This window comes from Neltuma alba, unplaced genomic scaffold, assembly GCF_004799145.2.
Source record: "Neltuma alba isolate B1F8T4 unplaced genomic scaffold, ASM479914v2 tig00011479_pilon, whole genome shotgun sequence".
Taxonomy (NCBI): Eukaryota; Viridiplantae; Streptophyta; class Magnoliopsida; order Fabales; family Fabaceae; genus Neltuma; species Neltuma alba.
Window position 1 is genome coordinate 280,084 of NW_021636148.1, and position 24,542 is coordinate 304,625.

The 24,542-nt window shown below is 35.5% G+C and overlaps 2 protein-coding genes and 1 pseudogene across 3 annotated transcripts; 1 reads left to right on the top strand and 2 right to left on the bottom strand.

Annotated features, from left to right (window-relative positions):
* The first annotated feature begins 1,091 nt into the window (after positions 1-1,091).
* Positions 1,092-11,375, top strand: LOC114713910 (ubiquitin-like-specific protease 1D). 2 transcript variants are annotated; one of them, XM_028898588.1, is made up of 15 exons: positions 1,108-1,652; positions 3,182-3,233; positions 3,341-3,427; positions 3,616-3,707; positions 3,798-4,057; positions 5,053-5,101; positions 5,237-5,316; positions 5,414-5,446; positions 5,548-5,643; positions 6,825-6,927; positions 7,352-7,449; positions 8,374-8,496; positions 9,348-9,462; positions 10,254-10,361; positions 10,534-11,375. In XM_028898588.1, the coding sequence occupies exons 1-15, from the start codon at positions 1,332-1,334 to the stop codon at positions 10,672-10,674; spliced, it is 1,758 nt and encodes a 585-aa protein (XP_028754421.1). In that variant the 5' UTR covers positions 1,108-1,331; the 3' UTR covers positions 10,675-11,375. The 2 variants fall into 2 exon arrangements, with proteins under 2 accessions (XP_028754422.1, XP_028754421.1); XM_028898589.1 differs by lacking the exons at positions 10,254-10,361; positions 10,534-11,375 and adding an exon at positions 10,145-10,247 and having other exon boundaries at positions 1,092-1,652.
* Positions 11,376-12,411: 1,036 nt separating this feature from the next.
* LOC114713940 (deoxynucleoside triphosphate triphosphohydrolase SAMHD1 homolog) lies at positions 12,412-18,461 on the bottom strand (annotated as a pseudogene).
* Positions 18,462-20,587: 2,126 nt separating this feature from the next.
* LOC114713886 (uncharacterized) lies at positions 20,588-24,038 on the bottom strand. The gene is made up of 3 exons (XM_028898554.1): positions 23,810-24,038; positions 23,371-23,492; positions 20,588-20,981 (listed from the first exon to the last, which is right to left on the bottom strand). The coding sequence occupies exons 1-3, from the start codon at positions 23,989-23,991 to the stop codon at positions 20,962-20,964; spliced, it is 324 nt and encodes a 107-aa protein (XP_028754387.1). The 5' UTR covers positions 23,992-24,038; the 3' UTR covers positions 20,588-20,961.
* Positions 24,039-24,542: the final 504 nt, after the last annotated feature.

The window sequence follows — 24,542 nt, forward strand, 5'->3', positions numbered from 1 at the left end:
AAAGCATGTTGAAGGTCAACAACAAAAAATCCTGCGTCTCATGAAGATTCGGGAGCGCGTCCAACTGTTCAAGAGGCTCAACTTAATCTACAACTGGTGAATGCAAATAGTCAAGAGCTCAATTAAGTCCTGTGACTTATTTTTGAACTTTTGATTAAAAAAGAAAACTTCAATCCAAAATTTGACTATTGAAATATCCTTAACTACCAATATTTTGGTCATTGGAAAAACATCTTTTGGTCATTCACGAGTGTGAGTGTGCATGAAAGGTTTTGATCTTCTTTTAGTCAATATATCATGGGAGCTTTTTCTCTCTCATATTGGTAATTTATCACTCATATCAACCGTGGTGGGGAATAGTTACTGGAAGGAAGCTCTTTCATCAACGTGATCCTCATTCAGTTTTGGATGTATTGGTTTCACGTATATGTGAAGTATGAATTAAAGAGAGATTCAACGCCATTGCCGTGAGCTTTGCTTGCAAGCGTTATCTCTTGTTTCTTCATTGGATAAGAAGTATGCCGGTTGATGATAATAGTGGCCTTCGGTCTTGAGAACGAATCTAAATATAAGTATTAAGTATTATAATTTATTATTGAAATACAAATTTATTTCGAAAGTTTTTACTTAGAAACGCTGAGGATCTAAAAGTTTTTTTAGTACAAATTTGTTCTGAAAATTTAAAACTAGTAATTTTATCCTTTAGACATTTGTTGGTCCTATTTATAGGGTATTAAAAGAATTTTTTTTATGAATGTATAATTTTACCCTTCATTTATTATTTTATTGACTTTGTTTACATGAAATATAATGTATATTAAATATGAATAAAATTATAAAGTTATTAAATTTTAAATAAGAGTTGATGAAATTTAATATTTTTCTTCATCAATGTAATACATGTTGAATTAAGTGACTTATAAATAGGATCAGAAGAGTAATAGTCAACATTAGTTTTTTTGCCAACTAATAATCAATAGTAATATTTTAACTGTGTTTTCTTTTTACCTGGAATATTTTAACTATGTAAGTTTTATAGGAAATCCAGCTTCCTTGTCAAACAGGCCGAGTTCAGAAGAGAGCAAGAGTCCTGACCCGTTCCGTATTCATCCGTGGCGCCTACTGGAAAAGGGCGAGATTTCTGGGCCCAGTTCAGGACAGCAAGCCACGCTGTGCTACCCGCGTCGATGCTCTTGCCCAAGCGAGTCAATCAATGCTCATCTGATTTCGTCTTTCTCCGTTTCCCTCCTTTTCCTTTCACCCGGAGGCGAGGCCAACACCAGCCACTGTGCAGTCCTCTTCCGTGACGGCTCAGAGGATTAATTGAATGCATGGAGCACGACGATGGCAACAAGGTTCCACTTCAGTTGGACTGGGATCGACTCTTGCCTTCGCGAGACGACGAGCCCCCACCTACGCTCATCATCTCTCAACCCCCAAAATTGGCTGACGCCGTTCTCGATCAGCAATCTCCAGTCGCTGATAACCTAGAACGGTATAGTGATCGTGATCTTATGGATTTACTCCGAAGGAAAAAACGCACCCTGGAGACCACTGGTCCGAAATTGCCTGACAAAGGTGAAAAACTTCGAGTCCTTATCAAACACTGTGAAGATGAGTTGGCTCACAGGAAGAGGAGACGTGTGGACGAGGTCTGGCTCTTGTCTTGCCTTGTAAGCGGCTGTTGTTAGAAATAGTGTAAATGTATCGTGTATTTCGTGCCCAGAGCATGGGAATAGAGTTAGAAATGCATGAGTTAGGGCGTCGTGTTTTATGCTTTATTTGTGTCGTGGAATTATGCCACGGTGATAATTTGGCTGCAGAGTCCATAGCGATATTGTGCTGAACTGAGGTCGGTGCTCAGCTGTTTTTTTGGATTTGTCTTTTAGTTGTAGGCTGAGCAACAGCGCACCTGCCGTATCTGTTGATAATAACTTCCCTAATCAACTTTCTTTTATGATATGGAACTCCTTCTATGCCTTTCAATTATTCCCCTCTCTGGTGAATATTTGTTCATCCCATTTTCTGTTCCTAATGAGCAAATAACTCGCTTGGGTAGCCTTTATATATGGCTGAGCTTAATGTCCTTGGTTTTGATCCTTACCATTTCGCTTTCTTTGATTCTTGGGTTGTGGATTATCAACCTGATGTCCATGAAATTTTTACAGCTTTGTTGTCTATTGTCTACCCAGAAGCTTTAATGAATGCTGTGACAGATCTTATTCGATAATTAAATCCTAATTTGGTCTCATTAGTTAGTAATTATTCTGTGTAAATGTTGTGCTCATGCTTGAAGAGATATATAATATCATGAAAACCCTCCTTCCTCATGTAAAGGAATGGTAAGCAATACTTAGAGATGTGCCAGCCGTTTATCTCATATTTTTTTTCAAGGGATGAGCTTTAATAATGAGTTATAAATTGATAAATAGGGCTTACAGGCCTAAGCTCTTATGGGCTTGGCCCGCTGGGGCTTAGCCCTGAAGGGTCTGGGTCAGCATGTGTGTGTGTGTTTTAAAAATATTAAATAAATTTATTTTTTTAAAATATCAGAAAAATTTATGGTCTAAGTTTGTAGCGTAATTTTATGATGTAAGTTTGATGTTCCTTAAGATGTAAAGTTTATTATTTTTTAATGTAATGATGTTTTCTTGAATTTTTTATAGGTAACAATAATTTAAATTTGAATGATCAAATTTTAGAAAATATGTATTGAGTTTTGTTTTTATTTATTCTTTAAAGAATTGCATTTTGAACTTTAGATGTTATAGTTTATATGTTACATTTGCATTTACTTATTTTGATTTTGAAAAAATAAAAAATTTAAATACAGGCTTACGGCATGACTCCAAGCCCTGATAATAAGGGACTTGTAAATGATGTTTTGTATGATAAACAAGGATTATGGGTTATGTGTAAATGTACTCCAGAAATGCACAAACTTTTATATAGGAGATGAATGTTCAGGAATTCTCTTTTCTCCCTCTCGAGAAATTTGGTTGTAGTCTATCTTGTGTTGTTCTATATTACTCATTGTTTAAAATATTTACGGATTTCTAGGTAGATTTCTTTCCAAAAGGGGGAAGAAAGAATATTAACATGGCATTTTCTTTGTCCCTTAGTCAGGATTTATTCTCTCTTTAACGACTTGCATGTTGTTTCCTTTGCCCTTTGTGCATAGAAAGTTGATGAGAATGAGAAGCCCAGACCAGCAACGAGCTCAAGTATTGTTGGTGAGGTTCTAGATTTGATTGCTTAGAATCATCTATTGATTCCTGGTTAGTTATAGGTATTGGCTTATTCAGTCATAATTTAAAGTTTACCTGTTTTAACTAAACAGAAAGCACAAAAGTTGAGGGGCCAAAAGTCGAGCTTGATTCTGATAAGGAGCCTGATGATTTGATGTCTTCTGGAAAGTGGCTAAAAGGTATCAATGTTGATCCATAGGTGTCTTTTAAGTGTCAACTTTTGGCTCTTATTTTCTTGATAGAAGAGGGAAGAAAATAACTATCAGGTTATGACTATAAACGTTGGACATGTAAAGCTGGCTTTTGCACAAGATCAGATTATCTGTTTTTGGAATTCCCATCTGAAGCAACTGAATGTGTTTTTTAGGGAGGTCTATTGACTTTAGGCATGAAGATGAATCATCAAAAGCACATCCGCCACCCTCATTTGCACCTTGTTTAAATAATAAAATGAAAGATGTAAGGCTGTTTACATCTTTCAGAATTATTTTTTTTAAAAATTATTTCTTTTTAACTTCCTTTTTAATCTAACTTTAATTTGTTAAGCAGACTGATTGTCAGAAAACCAATGCATTTAGTAAAGAGTTATCACATTTCAAGCATTGTCTCAGTCACAAAATGAGACATAATGAAGACTTTTCACAGAAGAAAAGAAAGAGAGATCAATCATCTTCAAGACAGGTGCCATTCCAATGCCCTAGCAACATTTCCAGATCTAAAACTGCTAGTGAAGATAAAAGTCAGAGAGCAACTTCCACATTCTCTCTGCAGAGAATTGGGGAAAAGCTATCTGGTTGCTTTCCAAAAATGTAAGTTAAATGACTTGCTTTTGGTTTTTTTTTAACCTTTGAGAATGTTAATATTACTGTGATTTTGGCATTAATTTATGCACCTAATTAGTCATTCCAGCATTTTCTGCTCACTTTATAATTATATGCATTTTTACTTGTTAAAACTAATCTGCAACATTTCCTTTTAGTTGGTGATTAGAATTTACCAGTTAATTTTTAGGGGTATTTTTTAATATATAACATCTTTTAGTTTTTTCCCCCTTTTTAGGTGGGGGGCAGAGTTATAGAGAAATTTCAGGTGCCTTGTGCGAGGTAGCCCATCCGCCTCCTATAAAATCCACTCACATGTGCACAATGAAATCTGAACCTAGGATTGTTTTAAGATACCCAATGCTTAACCATTTATGTATGTTCCCATGAGCCCTGGGTTTGCATATTCATTCTTGACAATTTTGGTTTAACATAATGCTGTGCTGCTAATTTAGTCGTGGTTGTTTAAAATTGGTCTTAGTTGATCAGAGAAAGGATTATGAATGTTGATGTTATTTTTCCCACTTTGTTATTTATGCTATAATAGACTCAATATGTGAATAAGAAAGAAGGTTGTATGTTTTAGAGTGCTGTCCATTGTCATTGAACTCGTGCTAGACTGGACTGGTTGGTTCAATTGGCAGCCTGGTGACCCCAAGTCTTTATTAGATGCTGTCTAAAACCGTGTCTAACCTGTACACGGTTATTTTTCAACCTGAATTACCCAGCTAAATAAACCAGCTAATGTGTGGTTGTCACACAAGAAGTGAATGTTAATATTTTCATATGCTTTTGCTATCATGGTCCCCCCCATGCTGCTGTAACTATATTATCATTATCATCATTGTCAAGAGAAAGTAATTGCCAAAATGTCCCTCCTCCTGCACCCTCTTATACTTGAGTTTGGATGACAAATATATGGTTTGTGATTTTTCGGTTTTGCTGGATTTTCTGAATTTTTTTTCCTTGTCCCAATTTGGTAGCAAGGATGCTTTTAAGGCTATTCGGTCAGATGGCCCAAGTTCTAGGAAGGTATTCATCTAAAATGTTCTTTATTCTTTGTGATGTAAGCCACAATTTCATTTCTTGTCTGTTGATGATCTGTTGTGCTTATAGCATCACTGATTAATTACAAATGATAGCTGATATAGAGCACGATTTAAACAGGATCCACTCATTGTTCTTGATGAAGAGGATGGACACTATAATTTGGAGGAAATAGATGAAGACGACAAATTTGCTGAATGGTTAGGGAGTTTCATTGCCGTTGCGTTTAGTCTAATATACATATAGTTGAATGTGCCTATGCAATAGTTACTCACTTAACCTTCGCCTTTTTATCAGCCTGAAAGAAGCTAGGATTTATTATCCATCAAGGTACAATAGAGGAGTAATGTTTGAAAATTATGTTTTACACTCAATTCTCTAATCAAGTATGTGTTTACCTGACCTTGCTACCATACTTTGTGATGTCACAGTGATGATCCGGAATCTGTTGAAATTAGTTACACAGATATGGATTGTCTTGCCCCCGGAGGTTATTTAACATCAACTATTATGAACTTTTACATACGGTAAGTAATCTAGTCTTTCTTCACCTTTCTCTGCGTCAAGGACCATTTCAAATCTAGGGCATAAAACTTTAAATGACGGCCTGTGAATTTGTTTATAATATTATTGTAATCTGTAGCATGCTTCCTGGCGTTTAAACCTCTTAAGCTTAAAGCGCTGATAAAGTGTCAACTCACTGAGCCTCCCGCCAAAACCTGATTTTAAGAAAAACGGGTAATAAGGTTTGTACTGTTGATTAATTGGTCATTGAGGCTTTGATACTGCGTCAAAAATTAATTTAATTCAGTTTAAGTAAAGATTTATTAATGGTTTGATCATAATCTATCGCTTTAAACATTCATCTTTTTTGGTTATAAAGTACCATAGATTATTTTGACCCCTTATTTCACTTGTTATGTGAATCATTCATGCGCTGTGCTTAATAAGAATGACCAAAGCAAGAATGAGATGTTTATGTGATGAAAGAGTTGAAGCATAAAACAAAAGTTGAGTATTTCAAGGAGGATTTTCTTAATGTTTCCACCTTCTTTTTGGCTAAAAAATATTGTCAGGGTAATCCAGCTTACATATTTCATTCTCTACCTTTTTTTTTTCCCCCTAGCAACTAAGAGAAACGTTAATATTTGACATGTTTTTAGCTTTTCTTTATTTAATACCTATAAGTTGGAGTGAAATCTATCTATTACTTTCGATTTTTCACTCCCCTATCCAATTTCCTTCACTCCTATCAAACACACCTTTATCATGGATTAAGCTTATTTGTTCTTCCTAAAAATATCAAAATTAGTGTAACTGATATTGAAGCGCTATTTTATTTTTGTTTATTCTGATTTAATTAATTGCTTCTTTTTTTTCCCCAAGAAGGGTTTGAAATTTGGAATGATGAACTATTTCCTGGTTGAATGGCGAGCAATGGAGTTGTATAATCCTCCACTTGCATGTCTAATTAGTTTTATACCAATGACTTGTGGTCTTTTTTGTTCCTACAACTGATTAGCTGTTAGCTGTTACTTCGCTTGTTGATTATTATGCAAGTCACCTCTTGTTTTGTTCTTTCAGGTTATTTCATGGTGGAAACCTGAATCTTACTGTTGCTTAGAAATTGTCCGTTTAATTTAACATGCTTGTAATTTTTTTTTTTTTTTAAAAGCTTTGTACTTATTACTTGATCTGAGTTGGCTAGATACCTACAGCAGCAAGCATCTCTGACGGACAGATCAGTGACTGATTATCTTTTTCTTAATACATATTTCTACAAGAAGCTTAAGGATGCTGGTTCCTACAAGGTGGTGTTTTTCTCCCTGCATGCATAACTGTATTTATCCATGCAGACAGATTATTTCATTCTTCACACTCTTGGAATGTGCTTATCCATTTCAAGAATTTCAAACCCGATTCTGTTTAGTCTGATTACTGTTTGATGATGAATCTTTGGCGCTATTGATTATTTCTTTGAATGCTTCCCTTTTAAACATGCCTTTATTAATTTATTTAGTATGTAATGAAATAGACAACGGTGCTTTTAAACATGTTGGGACATACATTGAAATCAATTACTCTAGAGATTAGTAATAAAGATATTTGTCACTGTAGCTCACTACTCCCCTTTCACTTGTTGCCTTTCTCTTTGTTCTTTTCTCTCAATATTTACTAACTCAAATTCCACTGTAATTATCTAGCACTGACTCAAATTCCACTGCTATTATGTAGCAAAGTGATAGAGAGACATTCTATGTGAAGTTCAGAAGGTGGTGGAAGGGTGTGAATATTTTTCAGAAGGCATATGTTCTAATTCCCATACATGAGGAGTAAGTTTTTCCATTATTCTGGTAGTTTGACTTTTAAGTGATTATTCTCTAAGGAGTATTTACCCAATATTTGCAAAGCAACTTTTTAGCATACTTCTGCAATGGTTATATAGACCATTGGCATGACAACTTCTAAAATGTCACATCTCTAAACATATTCCTTTGAGTGGTAATAAGCAACCGATCAACTATTAGTGGTCATCTGAAGTTGCTACTGATAAATAAACACAATAAAACAAGTTATTCATATTGAGCATCTGCGCCAATAATCCTGTTATGTGAATGCCATTTATCTGAGAATGTACTGCACATTATTTTGTATTTCTTTTATAAGATCCCGTTTCAGTTAATCTTTGTCCCAAACATCTCGCTTTTTGTTTTAATACAATTTAGAAACAAACTGAGAATGAAGAATTAAGACAAGAATGAAGGGAAATTAACCATTTGATGGACTCAGTGCTGAAATCAGATTTATCCTTGAACGCACTCCACATGTTTCTTTGTGGTGTTTAGTTTATGATATTGCTGGGTTGAACTTGTGGCTGCTGAAAGGGATTGGCATTACCTGTTCTGAACTTTTTTTTTCTTTTCCTTTTTTTTAAATACTTCTCTTGTCTCCTAACTTCCTTTTCTATTAGAGAACATCTTTTTCTACTGTGTTTAATTTTTTTGAAAATTTTTTATAGAAAAACATATTATTGCTTGCACAGATGACATGAAGAGTAAATTAAAAGGTTGGTATATAAAATAATAAAATTTTGTGCTATTTTCTGTTTCTGCAGGTCTTGATGGCATAATCTGAAATTGTAGTTTTATTCTGTTGAGCAATTTTGTTGCATGTATATGATCATTGTTGAGACATCCGCCCTCAATTCCTATCTCTGTCTGGGTTTATGACTTATCTATGATGTTTTATATATTCAGTCTTCATTGGAGCTTGGCCATTATATGCATACCAGACATGGAGGATGAATCGGGCCCAATCATATTGCATTTGGATTCTCTGGGTCTTCACTCAAGTAGATCAGTTTTTGATAATGTAAGAAGGTGAGAGAGATGAAGCACTTCTATCCAATTAAAAATGTGATCTATCAAGCTCTTCTATGCTCTGTTCATTAGCTTTGAGTATATCTTTTGCTTTATAGTGATATTGTTATGATATCTTAGTGTTGTTATTTGGACATGGACAAGATTTATGCCTGTATTTGTGAGAAGTAAATATGATTATGTGGCTATCACAAAAAAAAAAGAAGGGGTAAATATGATTATGTCTTTGCATTTTGGAAACATCTTATGCCTAGAGGTACCGGGAATCATTTTAATAAATTTACACCAACAAATTAAGTGAGACAAGTTAATATATCGGGTTAATCTCAAATGTTTAAGGCTTAAGCTGGCTGATTCAATGGCATAGGTCAAATCACTTATTAGATTTTTCTGTGATCATTCCTCTGGCCTGGCTATATATCATTTTACTTTTTGTCGAAGCAGCACAGTCTAGTCTGAGTAACTTCCGAACTGGAACTGTTTTTTTGGGTACTTAATCGTCTTATATATCTTATAGAAAACCCTGCATACTTTGAGGTGAGTTTTTTTACCTCATCATCAAAGTCTGCTTGCTGTGCAAATCATATAATTGATCCCACTTAGTGGGATGAGGCTTCCCTTTTTCACCCCCAGGGGGGGTTTGGAAAGGCTTCTTGTTGTTTCAAAGTCCTATGACAATTTTCTGGGTGTGCAACTTGGTAACATGACATGCGTTCTGTAAAGTTTGGCTAACTTCCAATTATTCAGTCTCTGTTCCATATCTCTTATTATAATTTTCTGATTGCCGTGTTTGGCACTTGTCTTTAATGTGGATGTCAAGCTTTAAGATAATGTGAAATTATGAATTGTAGGTATTTGATAGAAGAATGGAGATATTTGGTCCAAGAATCTGTGTGTTCAGATATTCCTATTGAAGATGGAATATGGAAGAATCTTGATTGTAAAATCAAAGAAAGAATCATCACGGTGAGCACCCCCCCCCCAAAAAAAAAAAGAAAGAAAAAAAGTTGAAATACAAATTTATCCTAGAAGTTTTCACTCAACATTAGATAGTCGAAAGTTTTTTAGGTGCCAATTTGTCTTGGAAGTTTAAAATTATAGCAATATTACCCTTTGTCGTTGAAAATATTAATAGTTAATGTCATGATTTTAACAGTAAGAGGCAATATTGCTATGATTTTAACTTTTGGGACAAATTTTTTTTTTTTTTTAAAGAACACTTTCGGGCAAATTTATATCTTAACCCAAGAAAGAATCATTTCAGCAAGTTTGTTGGTGCTCTCTCTTCATGCTATTTATGATGGCAATGTGAAGGTGATTTATGGATCTTAAATCTTCGGACAAAAGAGGAGAATGGATTGTGGGGAGGGTGGGGAGAAAGAAATCTGACCCCTATTATGCAACAATGCATGCTTTGTTGCAAATATATTAGCTGTGCTTGGATAAATAGATTGTAAATAATAAAATAATAGAATTCTTGAGACTGGGAGCGGTCAGATTTGGAGGGATCACACTCAAGCAACCATAAAGCTCTAATACAAGTTCAACTAAAAGCCCAACTAACCTTAGAATTGCAAAATAACCCCTTATCGTCTAAGCTCTAAAGTTTGACACTTGACTGAGGATGCAGCTTATTGACTTATTGTAGCTCTTTAACTTGCATGCTGGAAACTAAAGAAGCAAGACTAATGTACGGGTGTTTGGACATTATTTCAATGTTGCCTTCATAACAAATATATAGCCGCGTTTTGCACCAGGTCCCTCAACAGAAGAATGACTGTGATTGTGGTCTTTTTGTGCTGTACTTCATCAAGCGTTTCATTGAAGAGGCTCCCAAAAGATTGAGGAAGAAAGATATGCCCATGGTAATTGGCAATAGATATTATAATATAATATAATACTCATCCGGTCCTAAATATAAGACTCTTATATACATTAGTATGAAGATCTTATACTTAGGACTGGAGGAATATAATATTCTGTGTATATTCATTTTCAATTAATGAATTTTATTGGTTGATTCATTTCAATGTACAGTTTGGGAGGCAGTGGTTCCAGCCTGAAGAGGCATCTGATTTAAGAGTGAGAATACGTGCTTTGCTTAAAATCGAATTTCGCAAGGCACATAAGCAAAAAGCTATCTCTCCGGACTCTGTCGTGACTATCCATGATTCATGACCTGGTAGTGTTGGTTGACGGATTTGTGCATAGTTCACGTTGCAGATGCAGCTTTATTTTCAGCCTCCTGGTGTCCATACCGCACAATAACCTATTAGCGGCATTCCATACAAAAAATGGTAATGTTTGGTATGCCCAAGGATACTAACTTCAAGTCCTCGGGGTTGAGATTACCCCAAATCTCTGATTGAAATGTATAGAGGAAAGAGAGTTGACAACTAAAAAAGGCAGGCTTGTAGAGGGGAGACATCAATTATTTTGTACATGTAACAGGCATTGAATAGGTTCAAACGCTTTACAATGCTGACCTAGATATGGCCTTCATATAATGAAATTGAGCCGGTGGATATTCTTGCTGCGAGGAGTATCACTCATTTGCCTTGCACAGCCAATTTGGTCTTCGAACAAGAGTAGTACTTCATCAATTTTCCTCCTAGCTAGTTTAAGCGGACACGAACCATGTAGTTGCTTTTTCTCTTTTTGGATGTAACTCATTATGGGCAGTCTTTTGGGCCAGGATCTCCAAAAATCAAACCTGTGTTATTCTCCTTAGGACTGCTTACCATCTTAACTGATAATTTGTTAGTAAATTATATAGTCGTCTTTATTAGTATTTAGTAGTAACAGGTAAATGTGTGTAAAAATATTCTCTATCTTTTTCAAAAAAATTTGGATGAAAAAATACGTATCAATTTTCCTCATAGCTGGTTTAAGCGGACGCAAATCATATAATTGCTTTTTTCTTTTTGGAAACAACTCATTATGGGCGTGAAACTAGTGTTTCAGGCCAGAATCCCCAAGAATTAAACTTATGTTATTCTCCTTATACTTGTCATCTTAATTGATAACTTGTTAATAAATTATATAATTGTCTTTATTAGTATTAAAACGTAAATGTGTAAAAATATTCTTTATCTTTTTCAAAAAAGCACTAGGTATCATAAATAAATTTTGGGTGAAAAAATACGTCTAAATTTTTTCAAACAGGTGAAAATATCATATCCCTTCATCGTACCAAACGTTTGTTGTTTACTTTCCTGCGGGTCTCCCTTTCTCAGGTGTCAATTGAGCTTGAGATACTCTCCCCTTTGTCAATCCCTTCCACTTCCCAGTCCGGTCTCTCTTTCCCCTCCAAATTCTGTTTTCCATCTTCTTATTCCCCCCCCCCCCCAAAAAAAACTGTGTAAGTATTACTTTTAAAAAATATTTGAATAAAATAAAAAAATTATGAATAATTTTTTAAATAAAAGAATTAAGTTTTTTTTTAAATATATCCACTATTAATTTATACAATTTTGATTAAAGGGTTTTAGGTCTCTTATTTGAAAAACTGAAAATTATTTAAAATGTATAAATAAAAGACTCGCTTGGTAATCTCTTATTCAAAAAATTTATTCATAAAGTTTATTGTTTATTCAGATGTTTTTTCAAATAAATACTCCTACAACAAGTTTGACAAAAAAAAATAGAAAATGAGAGAACAGAAGAGAGTGATGGAAAGGAGAGGGGGGTTGATAAAAATGACAGAGCATGAGAAGAGATGACACATGAATAAAGCAAGACTCACAAAAATAATAGTAATGAATGTTTAGTGCAACTGATAAATGGAGTAATTTCTCCCCCATTTCACAAAGTATTTTGCAATTATGATTTGTTTATAATGCCCAATGTTCTTTTTGAAAAAGATAAACATATTTTCGCACCTTTATCCTCATTAATAATACGTATTAAAAATTAAAAAATTAAAAAATTGTATGCAAATCATAACGTTAGCCGCGCCTTTGCAGAAAGGCTTCTACGCAATAATGTAAACAAAGCTTTTAATATATGTTTTTCCTCAAAATAAAAAATGTAAGAAAAGATGACATGGATATGGAAATTTTACACGTGGCATCAAGTCTCACATGTATGAAGGATGTAAGCATCATTTATGTCGAGCGGCATTAAGGAGCGTTTTACGACCATTCGTAGAGAGTAGGGAATCAGTATTTACACGTCCCGAGTTGGGTGTCAGATATGCACAATCATATTCGGCGTTTCTTCTTCTCGGGTGTTTCATGTACTTGCGCCTTCCTTCCGAAGGTCTTGAGCTGATAATTTTCGAAGGCAGCAGAAACAGCTCCTACCTATAACAAGGTTTTAAAAGTCAACATACCGATTTATTTAAATTGTACATTAAAAAGGAAATTCTATTTCCAAAGGAGTCGCTAACCAGTTCAGGCCTCTTACTATAAACCCTCACTATCATATCTTCGTAAAATGCTGGCAACAAGTGACTGATACGGTCTTCCTGGATGGGAAATTTTTCTTGATTCTCACCGTAGTCCTGCTAAAATTAACGTCCCGTTCAGCTCTCCGCCACGCAAGTGTATTATTTATAAATCTTAGCAAGGCTTAGACTTGGCAAGAAGCGTGATTTGATAATGACTGTTTATTAATCACCTCAATTAGGAAACAAAAACAGAACAAAAGGAGGGAAAAGGTAAGCACGCAGTACCTTAAAGAACTTTATTCTGGATCCGCAAATATGCATGAACAGAGAGAGAGAGTATTTCTCATGCTATGTCAAAGCAAGCAAGTGTACAGAAAAGCAGTCGACTGAAGCTCACTCTATTAAAGAAAGGTTAATCAAAAAGAATTATTGTTTTTGCCAAGTACCTCTCAAGAGGGTTTTCTTTTCCACGCGTCAAATCAATTTTAACATTGCATACAGCGATATCATCTTCTTTCAGAGTGATGCCATTTGTTACCTGTTTGGAAAATGTTGGGATTAGATACCGTCTGTATAAGCCCCTCACACGGAAAACCACATGTTTGAAATGATTTAAAATCAACACGTATTGGTAATATGGAGAGGCGTGAACCTGCGAACAAATAATATCTTGAGGTCTGATGCCTCTGAAGTGTTCCAGTCTGTCCTTTGGAACAGAAAATTCATTGCAGAACTGCAAAATTGGGAAAAGATTGTGGTTTAACCACCTTGCATGTGTAACTTCTGCAAACATCAATATCTATCCACCAATTAAAAAGAACTTAGTGAAAGAGGAAGACGTCGAGGACCTCTTCCTTCCCCAGAAAAGCGATAGTTAGAAAACCTGGTATATATCCCTTCTGCGAATGCGAAGAATGAGGTCTCGAGCTTCCTTGAGCTCTTTTGCGGAAGAAGTTTCAATTGTTTTAAGGATCGAGTCATCTAGCTGAAATTAAACAGTGGATTTGGTTCCGTAAAATGAACTTAGAAGCTCTGAGAACAAAAGTTTGGGGAAAATTACCTTCCAAAACTCAGATGGTTCATGAATTGAGGACGTCAAACTAAGGTACGGATTAGCTTTTACCAGTGCATCTACCACCATTAATTCTATCGCCTAATAACGGAGACAGCCACAAATCAGGTGATTTTCTTTGGATACAATCAGTTTACAATTCAGTAAATTTGGAGAAACAAATCACCTTCACTTTCGCATGTGTGTAGACTGTCCGATGCAAGTCCGCACGGGCCGCAAATAGCTTGAAAATTGTCAGATCTGACCAAAAAGTCAATAAGAGGTAAGTTTTGCAACTTTTCACAGCTTTCGCTGTTATAATGATATCAAATCAAAATATTTTCACAATGCACTAACAATCTTTAGCACGATAACATATTTCGTCACCCACAACTTGCATCGTCTCCATCAACCTGCAAGTTCAATATTTAATCAAGCTTCGGTTCTCCACCCCACATTGATAACTCATGAAATGAAAACGACATCTGCACATTTTTTGAGAATAAACCGATACATGTAAGCCGGAAAATAAGTTTTTGTGTTGGCAAACGGAAAGTTCACACAATATTGCCCCCAAAAATAGAAAGAGCATTCAAATTAACAAAAAGGCCCATTACAGAACAAGAATGGACACCTGTCAGGCTGAAAGCTGCATCCTAGGCCGCAAGCACGAGTGTCACGAACAATGTAGTCAAACCTGTACATGCATAAATTATATATGATTTCCATCAAGAGCATGAGTGTTAACGATCAAGCAAATCCAGAAAAGCACCACTTACTTGTCAACATCGATTCCATTGCGACCGTTTGCAACAATATCATACAAGAATTGTTTTTCCTTGGCCCAATATATATAAAACAAATTCGTAAAAATGAAACCACGCAAAAAAAACTTGAGGAATTTGGTGCGAAAAAAGAAGAAGAAGATAACAACTCCCAACTCCCGCCACCTCCCCTGACGGGAAAAAAAAAAAAATCGAGGTAACCTACTCTTTGCGGAGGATGATCGTGACTAGCTGTAATCATTTCCTGTCAAAACTCAAAAGAATACAAAAATATTAAAGCGCCATATACAGGTATTGAATTTTATCCGTCCATGTATGAACCAGAGAAAAAAGCAAAACATTCAGGAGTTAAATAATGTCGATAGGCAACACAAGTAGAGGGAAAAATAAAAAAGTTCTGCAGTGGTATAAGATTGTGATCACTCCATCAAGGTGCATCGTAATCACGTTCCATTTCGCACACATTCTGAAATTTGTATCAATTTCTCACACATAAGGAATTTCTATCTTGAAAAACATACGCGAAAGCGAGAATGAGAAAAAAATTTGAACGTAAGCATATGGGTGGGCAGCCTACCCGTCACTGGGGAGCCACAGTCAAAAAGTGTGCCCCATAATATTCAAGAAACTTCCACCATATTAAAATTGAATAATTGATAATTTGTACTAGTCCATTGTAGTGCATAGAGCCCAGGGAAAGCATTGTGTGTCTAGCAAAAAATTCTATAATCTAACCTTTGCCTTCTTGAGGATTTCAGGATCCATATCAACATTGTGTTCGTCAACTATGTAATCAATCATCTTCACAGACATTTCTCATGAGACCTGAAAAAATTATAACATTATGATGAATCCTCTGATACGAAATGATTGCAAGTTAAAAAAATAAACTTAGCGCCACAAACATAATAACAACAAAATGTGGCAGAAGTATTGAGCATAATGTTTTGTCTGCTCAATCAAAGCCCACAGAAATAATATACTACTCTGGAAGAATCAAGACGTATGTATTCATGTTGAAATAATGTGAACATATACTCCAATGTCAGAGCTCCAAATCAAGGCGACAGACAGATTTATGCTTTCAGATTACATGATGTCAGTAGTGGCAGAGCTACGAAGTAGGATGGATGCAATTATTTTCTAAATTCTTTTGATACCTCATCTTATAAACATAGACTCCTCGATAGTATACTGCTTTGTGAAATACTTTCATTTAAATGTTTGAATCAAGCTAAATAAAATTAAGTCATGAATAATATTCTGTCATCTTGCTGAATTTAGCAGGAACTTTGAGCCCAAATGAGTTGTGTACTAAAAATTGCTCTTCGTTGATTCGCATTGATATCAATACATCAATGATTTCCTTACCCAAATGCTCACGAGATATGTCTATCCCATATTCACGTAACGCCCAACAGAGGTACTCTTAAAAAAATACATCACAGAGACGAGCATCATAATAATTCAATGAATAACCCTAAAGAACATTTTAAAGGGGAAAAAATCATCTAAAGAAGTAATTGCAATTTACTACAGTTAATTTACTTGCTCACAATTTTATATGTGCGCCTGTAACTGTATACCTCTTTGATATCACAGGTCTATGTTTAATTCTAATTTTGATATCCCCCAATTAGGAGATCCAAATCTTTTTTTAGCACTTTGTACATTCCATGGGAAAAGAATTAGACAATATAGTGTAAAACGATTATTAAATGAAGAAAAGGATAGATGCGATAAAATTATTTCCTAAGGGGAAATCATAAAACTTCAATTTGCCAAAAACTGTTAGTTACCATGGGGAGCCACTTAGCAGCTGGGGAAGGAACTGGCTCTCAAACGTGTGGCTGAATGGCCCATGGCCAATATCATGCAGTAGTCCTAGAAACGAAAGACCACTAGCTATGAAACAGTTGTTTACGATGAGTCAAGATAAAATAATTCTAATAGAGATATCAGTACCAGCAAGTTTTACTGTCCATACATCAGAACGCTCAATACCAAGCTCTAGGCCCTAAAAGTATGGGTATATTTGTAAGCAGGATAATCTCATAACCAGTATCTGAAAAGTACAGTTAAGATACAGTATTACTTGGTATCTTTTAATGATATCAACAGCTTTGCCGGCCAGCCAATAAACGCCCAGTGAATGCTCAAAACGAGAGTGCACAGCCCCAGGGTAAACCATGTGAGTTAAACCTGGAACACGTAAAATCTTAAGTTAGTAATAACCGATAAAATTAGATCCATTGAAATGGATCTCTTATTGTTCAACATTTTTGAAAATTTTTGCACCATTCAACACAGCTTTAACAAGCCTAATTGTTTTCTTGTAATTAACAGAGGAGTTCACATTCTTAGCAAATAGGTGTGGCCATTTGATACATTTCCTTTTGTAGAGAACACTTACTTGGATGGCAATTATTCACCGAGGGAGTTATACAAACACATGCTGCCGGCACTTATCGCCATTCAAGCAGCCAAAAAAATAAATTTCATCGCATATGATAAGAGTGAAAGGCTTCGGGAAGATATATCAAATGTACGCTAGGAGTGTTACTACTCTATTATTAGCATTATAAATTCTACCGGCAGGAGTCCATCTCCAGAGAGGCCAATTGGAGGTTGACACGATAGAAATACTCCTATAGAAGTATATGCAGCCAATAATAATTTAACAATACGTAGACTCACCAAGTTGCTTCAAATCACGGAGTCTGCATTACAAAAGATTTGAACCAAATAATAAAGTTAGATAAGTGTACGAAATGTAAATACAACTATTTGACTAACGTCGAAGACACACTTGCCTCTGAAATTGTTCCGTGTCAACAAACTTCAAGAAGATCTGTGGCAGGCGAGGTTAGTAAAAGTTGACAACTACTTTCTAATATATCCACCAAATGCAATGAAAAAAGCAGCGGAAAAAACTTAATCCCCTTTTTGAATTAAAAGAAAGAGTAAACTTCTTTTGATTTTTGAAAACAAATCATCTGCCTGTAAAATATAGTTAAAATCTTCATTACGTTACCGAAAAAATAATCACTATACTTCGTCCAAATAATTATGTAGCCTAGTATATTCAAGTTGTCCGTATGAGACTCTAATGTTTATATTTACTTTTCTATCTTCTTTTCTGCCTTCAGGCACACGATATCAATAAAATGACGTGAACGGCTCAAATCCTTTATTCTTTTCTTATGAACCGATATTAGTTTAGTTCATAAACACCTCAGATAGGAATTCCAGATTTCCAACTCAGACAGGGCCGATTTGAATCTATTTCTCCGATTCCATTTCCACAGGGACAAGAATACATAATTCTAAGTCTCAGACATGATCATCAGGAGAGGTTAAAAAAAAGTCTCACATAACAATTCAATATTTAAAAAAATCTAAGCTTAAACACAATTTAGAAAAGGAAAGGAGAAAAGAAAAGACGAAAGAAACGTGTTATATTGGAGGAATACGTGGAGAAAATTTCGTGAAAGCGAGACATCGAAGAGTGTTTACCGGCTCAAGGAAGATGTTGCCGTGAACATTATCACGAACGTGCTTTAGCATTTTCCTTTCCAGACAAATTTCCTCCATCGTACGAGCAGGAGTAGCCATTCTTTGCTCAGTGATCATCAAGTCCAGGAGAAGAAGGAGAAAGACAAACAGAGACAGAGCTCGGAAGCTGAAATAACCTAATGAAATTTACTCTCTCAAAGGCTTGCTCCAGAGGAATGGAGAGAAAATTTGAGAGACTGTCACAGCACAAAAGGAAAAATGAGAACGGGAAGGCAATTTATACATGAGAAGCGTTTGAAGAGGTGGTGGTAATAAACATGAAAGGATACCGCCAAAACAAAAATTCATCCATCTGCTGAGAATTGGGGGCGTGTAATCACGATCCAATAATAAGTCAGGAATCTGATTCTTTTTTAAAAAAAAAAATTTGGACTAATTGATTTATAGGAAATGTTTTGGTGTTAATCAAAATTAATAGACAGAGTAAAAGAATATGGATGGTCACCCTTTTTTTTTTTTTGGCGCCAAACAGACGAGGCGTCACATTGAAGACCCCTGCTGTACGAAACCTTACACAACCATAGTTTAACTTTTTTAAATATAACCCTAGAATGGATTATGACAGTCATTATCGTTATTTTCCCAAAACAATCATTATCATTATTATTATTAATACCCACCTATATTTGTAATAACTAACAACCAGTATAATAACCTTTTGCATGAGAAACGTCCGAAAGTCATAACCGACAGACGAGAGCCGGAGAGGTTTTGGTTTATTTATTCTAGTCATTTTCATTCATTTTTGGTGAGAAGTCAGTTTCTTGTTATGGTTTTTTGCTTTTTTTTTTGGGCCAGCCACTATCCAGTGATTTGTATGATACTCATAAATTTGATTGATTTGATTATATATTTTCTTCTAGTAAAAGAGAGGCTTGAAGCCATATCATTCTATTGGACATGAAATAATGATTGATTAGGAGTTTTGAATATTTCAAATATTTATCATTATTAGAGAATATTTCGTTTTTAATTTTGATAGATTGTTATCTTTTATTATTATTTTTATTTGCATTTAATTTTGGATTTCTAGGATGTTTTCTCATTGCTTTGCACATCATTGAGTACTGAGTTCTTCATCAGCTTCGTTTTTCCCCTCCCTTCTTACTTTCTCTCTCTCTCTTCTCTAGTCTCTCTTCCTCTCTTTGAATTCAGATCCTTTCAATGAAACATGGACAGAATAAGAACTTCATAGTAATAAACACGTGATGGAAAGGAAGTCATTCATTAAACTTTCATCGTTATGCACACCTGGTGAATTTCAAGTGTTTTATTGCAGGTTACTGCTTTTTTGGGCCAAGAAATCTCGCGTTTTATCTGTCTCGATGAACCGATTGCAATCCGTGAATTGAATTGAAGTTTAATCAAAAAAAATATTAACCATCAAATTATAATCTAATAATGTTGAGAGTTAATTATAAATTTATTTATTAAATCACAATTTTATGAATAATTTTTCTTAATTCAGACTCAATTGAAAGGATCCAAATCAATCGTGAACATTTGCTCCGAGTCTGCCTATTCCTTTGGCTTCTGAGTTCTGAGATCCTTCCTTTGCTTTTGATTAGGGATTTTCATCAACGCGTGACGTGTCTGCCGAGTAAAGACGCAACGTGGAAAGCCAGTGAAAAGTGCAAGGACGGGTCTGCAAATTTTATCTATAAATATTTGTTTCCTTGTCCATGTGTTTTGATCAAACGATCATCACAAATTTAGAGTCTGTTTAGAACAGTTTATAAATAACTTATAAATTATTTTTTAATAGTAAATTACAGAATATAAGGCAGGTATATAAAAGGAGTTTTGTTTTAGCTTACGAACATATTTATAGGGGATTTTCACTGTTTTGTCAAAACGAGGGTTAGTTTTAAGCTTACTCGATAAAATGCCGACAATCTTTATTCATACTGAACACTCGACTTAGCTTTAGTGTTATATTTTATTATTCCCTTTCAACTTTAGCTTTTATTCTCTCTTCTTGACTTCGTCAGCGTCATGACAAATCTGTAAGAGTTGGGGCCAGTGATTCTTTCGTCTATTACACCCGGAACAGGATTGAATATGATGGCGCATTCGAAGAGTAATATCGCAACTGAACCAAAACAATGAACATTCTTAATAGAAAAATTACTCAAGTTAATTCTAATAAACGGGTAATCTCCTCACGTAACATTATGCACTACTATTATATATCAATCCATAAATTCCAGTAGATTAATTTGAAAAAAAAAAAAGAATTAAAATATTATATTTAAAATCAAATTTAATATATCTCAACTAGCTCCTGTATTAGTGATCAGAAAAAAGTACAATTTATTATCAATTAAAAATTAGATTGAATTCATGCAGTGCATCTGAGTCCTGAATTTTGCCAGTATAAGATGTCAGTCTTAAAAAAAATGTCATAGTTGTACGGGAAAAAAGTCTCTCCCAGATTGAAGTGTTGCCCGAAATGAAAAGGCTGATCTTTCAAAAATTCCAAGCAGCAAAAATATCTTCAGAAAGTCACCGGAGCACAATTTGAAAACCTGAGTCTCCAAGGAAGAACTAATCAAGTTACATTATTGAGTATAGTGCTCAGTAGAAACAAGGGTTGAAAGCAAAAGCTGCACTTAATGGTATCCGGGTCGCATACAAGCAAAGATATCACTGATACAACGGTGTTATAGAGGTGTTGCAAAACCTGTCACAAGAACAGTGAAAATTAGGATTGCCAAGTAGAAAATGAAACAGAAGTCCAATATGAATAAAATAAAGCAAGCGGTAAAATGATGGACAAGATAATGAAGGAACTCAGCATTGACATGAGAATGAAGGCATTCATTATTCAACGTGGCAATGTCTTTGATAGGATGAAACAATAGAACCCACAGGTCACAAAGCCCCAGCTTATGATACTACTACCTTCTAAAGGAAATTTTTTTCCTCCAGACAGGAACAAATAGACACAACCTGTAATTTCCTTTACACTGAATCCATCACTCATGTTTTTCGCTGCTGCTTTAGTATTCTCCCACATTAGCTTGCTCCAAACAATTGTCCAAAAATATCAAGCAGTCAAGTCAGTTATACTCCCCTAATTTCCGGTTTACAAAGTCAACCATGAAGATCTTGACACACAGATTCTCTCTCCCCTTACTAACCACACATGCACACTTAAATTCAGAGCTTGAGCAAATCCATTCAGACCAAGGAATAGGTAATGGCTCAGATATCAGATAAAATCCACAGCAGTAAGCCTTATGTTTAGCTTAAAGGCAGATGGAACCAACGGCAGCTACTAAAGAAGGATTCAAGGTTGAGGGTGTTCTGCTCTAGATTGAAATGTTTTAAACAAGAAAGTTGTAGTGAATTAGTTATTATAAAAAGAGGAACAAGGTATACCAATGGTAATTGACTCAAGTAGAAGGAACTTGATGCCCTTTGGGTAAGGTCGAGGTTTCAAATCTTGTGGATTAAAAAAAAAAAAAATCAAGTTAACTTTTATTTAGGCCTGATAATGCTCGGATCTGGATTAATTAGTATTGAAGAACATAGTTGTATAAAAAAATGAAAGAAAAAGATCCATTTAACTTCAGAAAGTCAAAACAAACTCATGACACAAGGTACGGTAGAAAGCATCAAAAGCTTTGAAAAACAAGAACCAGTAAAACTGAAAGGCCTAGTTGGGCTCGCAGGCCTTAACACTCTACTTAAAGACAAATCCCGTTTTGCTTGCATAGAATAGGGGTCCGGGAAAAACACAGGAACAGAAGAGAAGAGAAGCACTTCTTCCAGCAACCCAGGTGTATATTCAGCCAATCTATTCACGGAAGTCCCCTCCATAGATGTGACTGATGCTACAATGAAGAAAGTCTTCATGAGGTGTCTGCAAGAAGTTTTATGGTACCATAGTGGTGAGAATGCAGGCTAGCACATGTATCAAAAAGTAAATGAGCATTTTTAGAGTCAGCCTACACTCTGTTTCCTATTAGTGACTGATTTAAGTCAATGCCAGAGAGCCCATAAACTAGCTAGCCTATATCATAGTCAACCCTTCCGGTTACAACCCTATAATTTCAAGGGGTCCAGTGCATAAAAATATCAGTACCTAAGCTCTCAGACAACAGTAACACAATCACCAATGAAAAATAATTTAGCCAAAAATAGAGTTCGCTGCAACCAAACTTTTTTTTTTCAAATAAACACAATCTTCAATTCATTTGGTATGGCTGAAAAATTCACGCAGAAACAAAACAAAGCCAAGAAATTTCACAAAATTATTCTCAATAAATTTAATACCGACTAGAATCACTGTCAAGGCAATGCATCAAGTTGGGGAGGGGTGTTTGCTGACAATTACTCATATGGTACGACTAGGAGGAGCCTGAGAGCAAGATAGACTCTGTCGGCATTTGGCAGCAGGAGCAGTTCAGGGAACCTGGTGGTCTCTATTGGCAATCACCTTCAAATTTATTAGTAGTAGATCGTGCTAGTATGAGAGGCCTTCATTTCATATCTATCATTCCTCATTTTAAAACTAGCCTGTTAGTAAAATCAAATGCCTTCTCTAAAATTTGAATTTCTAAACTTCAAGTTTGCTGTGAAGGAACTAGCAGTTAAAAATTCCCTATGCCTTCCACTTAAATCATACAAAGACTTGAAAGTTGTCCTTCACATTCCAAACACACGTGAAGCTGTGAAACAAATCTCGTAGATCCTTCCGTTCCCTTGTGCAGACCTAAGACTTGTCGCATCATATGTTATTGCTACTTCTCTACAGAAAGAGTTGCAAACCTTGTGCAATGAAACGCACAAACAGAGATCTGGGACTTGAAGGAAAATTAGTAATGCGTGTGTTTGGAGGACAAGGATGACATGTTATACCCAAAACACATAAATTAACCGAGCATCATCACCCTCGTCATTACCATTATATTGAGGCAACAATCAAATTTACAAATAACCGAAGTACCTATTACGTAACAGTGCCCATTTTGCCCCCAAAAAAAACAACCACAAATGAGATTGTGAACCACAGAATTGATATTAAAATGATACTACAGATTTGAAAGGGAGTTCAGGAGCGGTACCTTCAGATAGACAACCCCACTTGTTACTGTGTAGAGATAGCAGAGAAGTGAACAAGGCAGTGGAAGTAGCACTATGCAACGGCATCAATGACACCTGCGCGCCAGCCAACTGCTTTGGAAGCCTAAAGCACAACAACATCAAAAAAATTTAGGAATCACAGCAGGGGAAACAGTCCTAATGCGTTAAGGAGGACTTTCAAATAACAATATAGGAAAGCAAAGACTGTTGTATGTTGCACAAAGAAACAGATCATTCTCCCCGTAAATGATAAGAAATGTTGAGACTAATGCAAGGAAAAACGTCATTTGATTGTCTTCAAGAATAGACAGTAACCTTAATACGCTGTATACTGTAATCACTAGGTTCCAGAAACACCAAATGAGGGTTACATGTAGGGCAAGAAAATGATAATAGTACGAACAAAGCAGAGGAATTCACCAGGAAAACGAGAGCGAGCGCCTCTGCGCAGCAACTCGAGAAGCAGACGATGCTCTGCATGAACCTAACCCGCCAAGTTTAGAGGCATCCGAAGTAAAAGCAGATGAAGAACGACGAGAAAGATGGGCTCTCGCAGAAGCGGAAGCGAGTTGGAGGGATTTTCTAGAACAGGTAGCCGCCATGCCTTGTGCTGCGCTGAATGCGAGCGAAAGGCAGTCCCTACTAGGGTCTAGGGAGGCAATTCACACTCCTGCTGAGTCCTGCACAAGGAGGGAATCACCGAAGGGTTGTTTCTGGGCTGGGTCGATATGAATTGAGCGCTTGGTTTGCAATGGGCCTTTTTTCCATTATGCTAACTTCAAAATGGCCTGAATTTGACCTTGCTCCCATATTTTCGAAAACAGGGACAAAAATTGGAATCTCCTGACCCACACTTGTTAAAAGATAGGGTTGATATAATTTTTTGACCCTTTAAGTTTAGACCCGTTTTAATTTTGGTCCCTGAAATTTTAAACATGTGATTTTGATTCTTGAAATTTATTCCGTTACAAAATGTTAGTCCCTAGCCGTTAATTTTTGTTGAGCTGGCACAAACAGTTTTAATTTGGATGATGTGGCTTTTGACTTAACAACATGAGCTGATTAAGTGGTGTGATATCCCATTTAAAAATCTATTTTTAAGTGACATTTCAATTGCATTATTTTTACATTAGCATAATTGTTTGATGATTTC

Bases quoted from the DNA above. Each gene is read 5' to 3' on its own strand.
- LOC114713886 (XM_028898554.1), bottom strand. From the start codon at position 23,991: ATGGCGGCTACCTGTTCTAGAAAATCCCTCCAACTCGCTTCCGCTTCT. The intron at 23,493-23,809 runs GTGAATTCCTCT...GTTGTGCTTTAG, and splicing joins CGCTCGCTCTCGTTTTCCTG to GCTTCCAAAGCAGTTGGCTG. The intron at 20,982-23,370 runs GTACCGCTCCTG...TTCTTGTGACAG, and splicing joins GTGGGGTTGTCTATCTGAAG to GTTTTGCAACACCTCTATAA.
- LOC114713910 (XM_028898588.1), top strand. From the start codon at position 1,332: ATGGAGCACGACGATGGCAACAAGGTTCCACTTCAGTTGGACTGGGAT. The intron at 3,428-3,615 runs GTATCAATGTTG...TGTGTTTTTTAG, and splicing joins TTCTGGAAAGTGGCTAAAAG to GGAGGTCTATTGACTTTAGG. The intron at 7,450-8,373 runs GTAAGTTTTTCC...TTATATATTCAG, and splicing joins CTAATTCCCATACATGAGGA to TCTTCATTGGAGCTTGGCCA.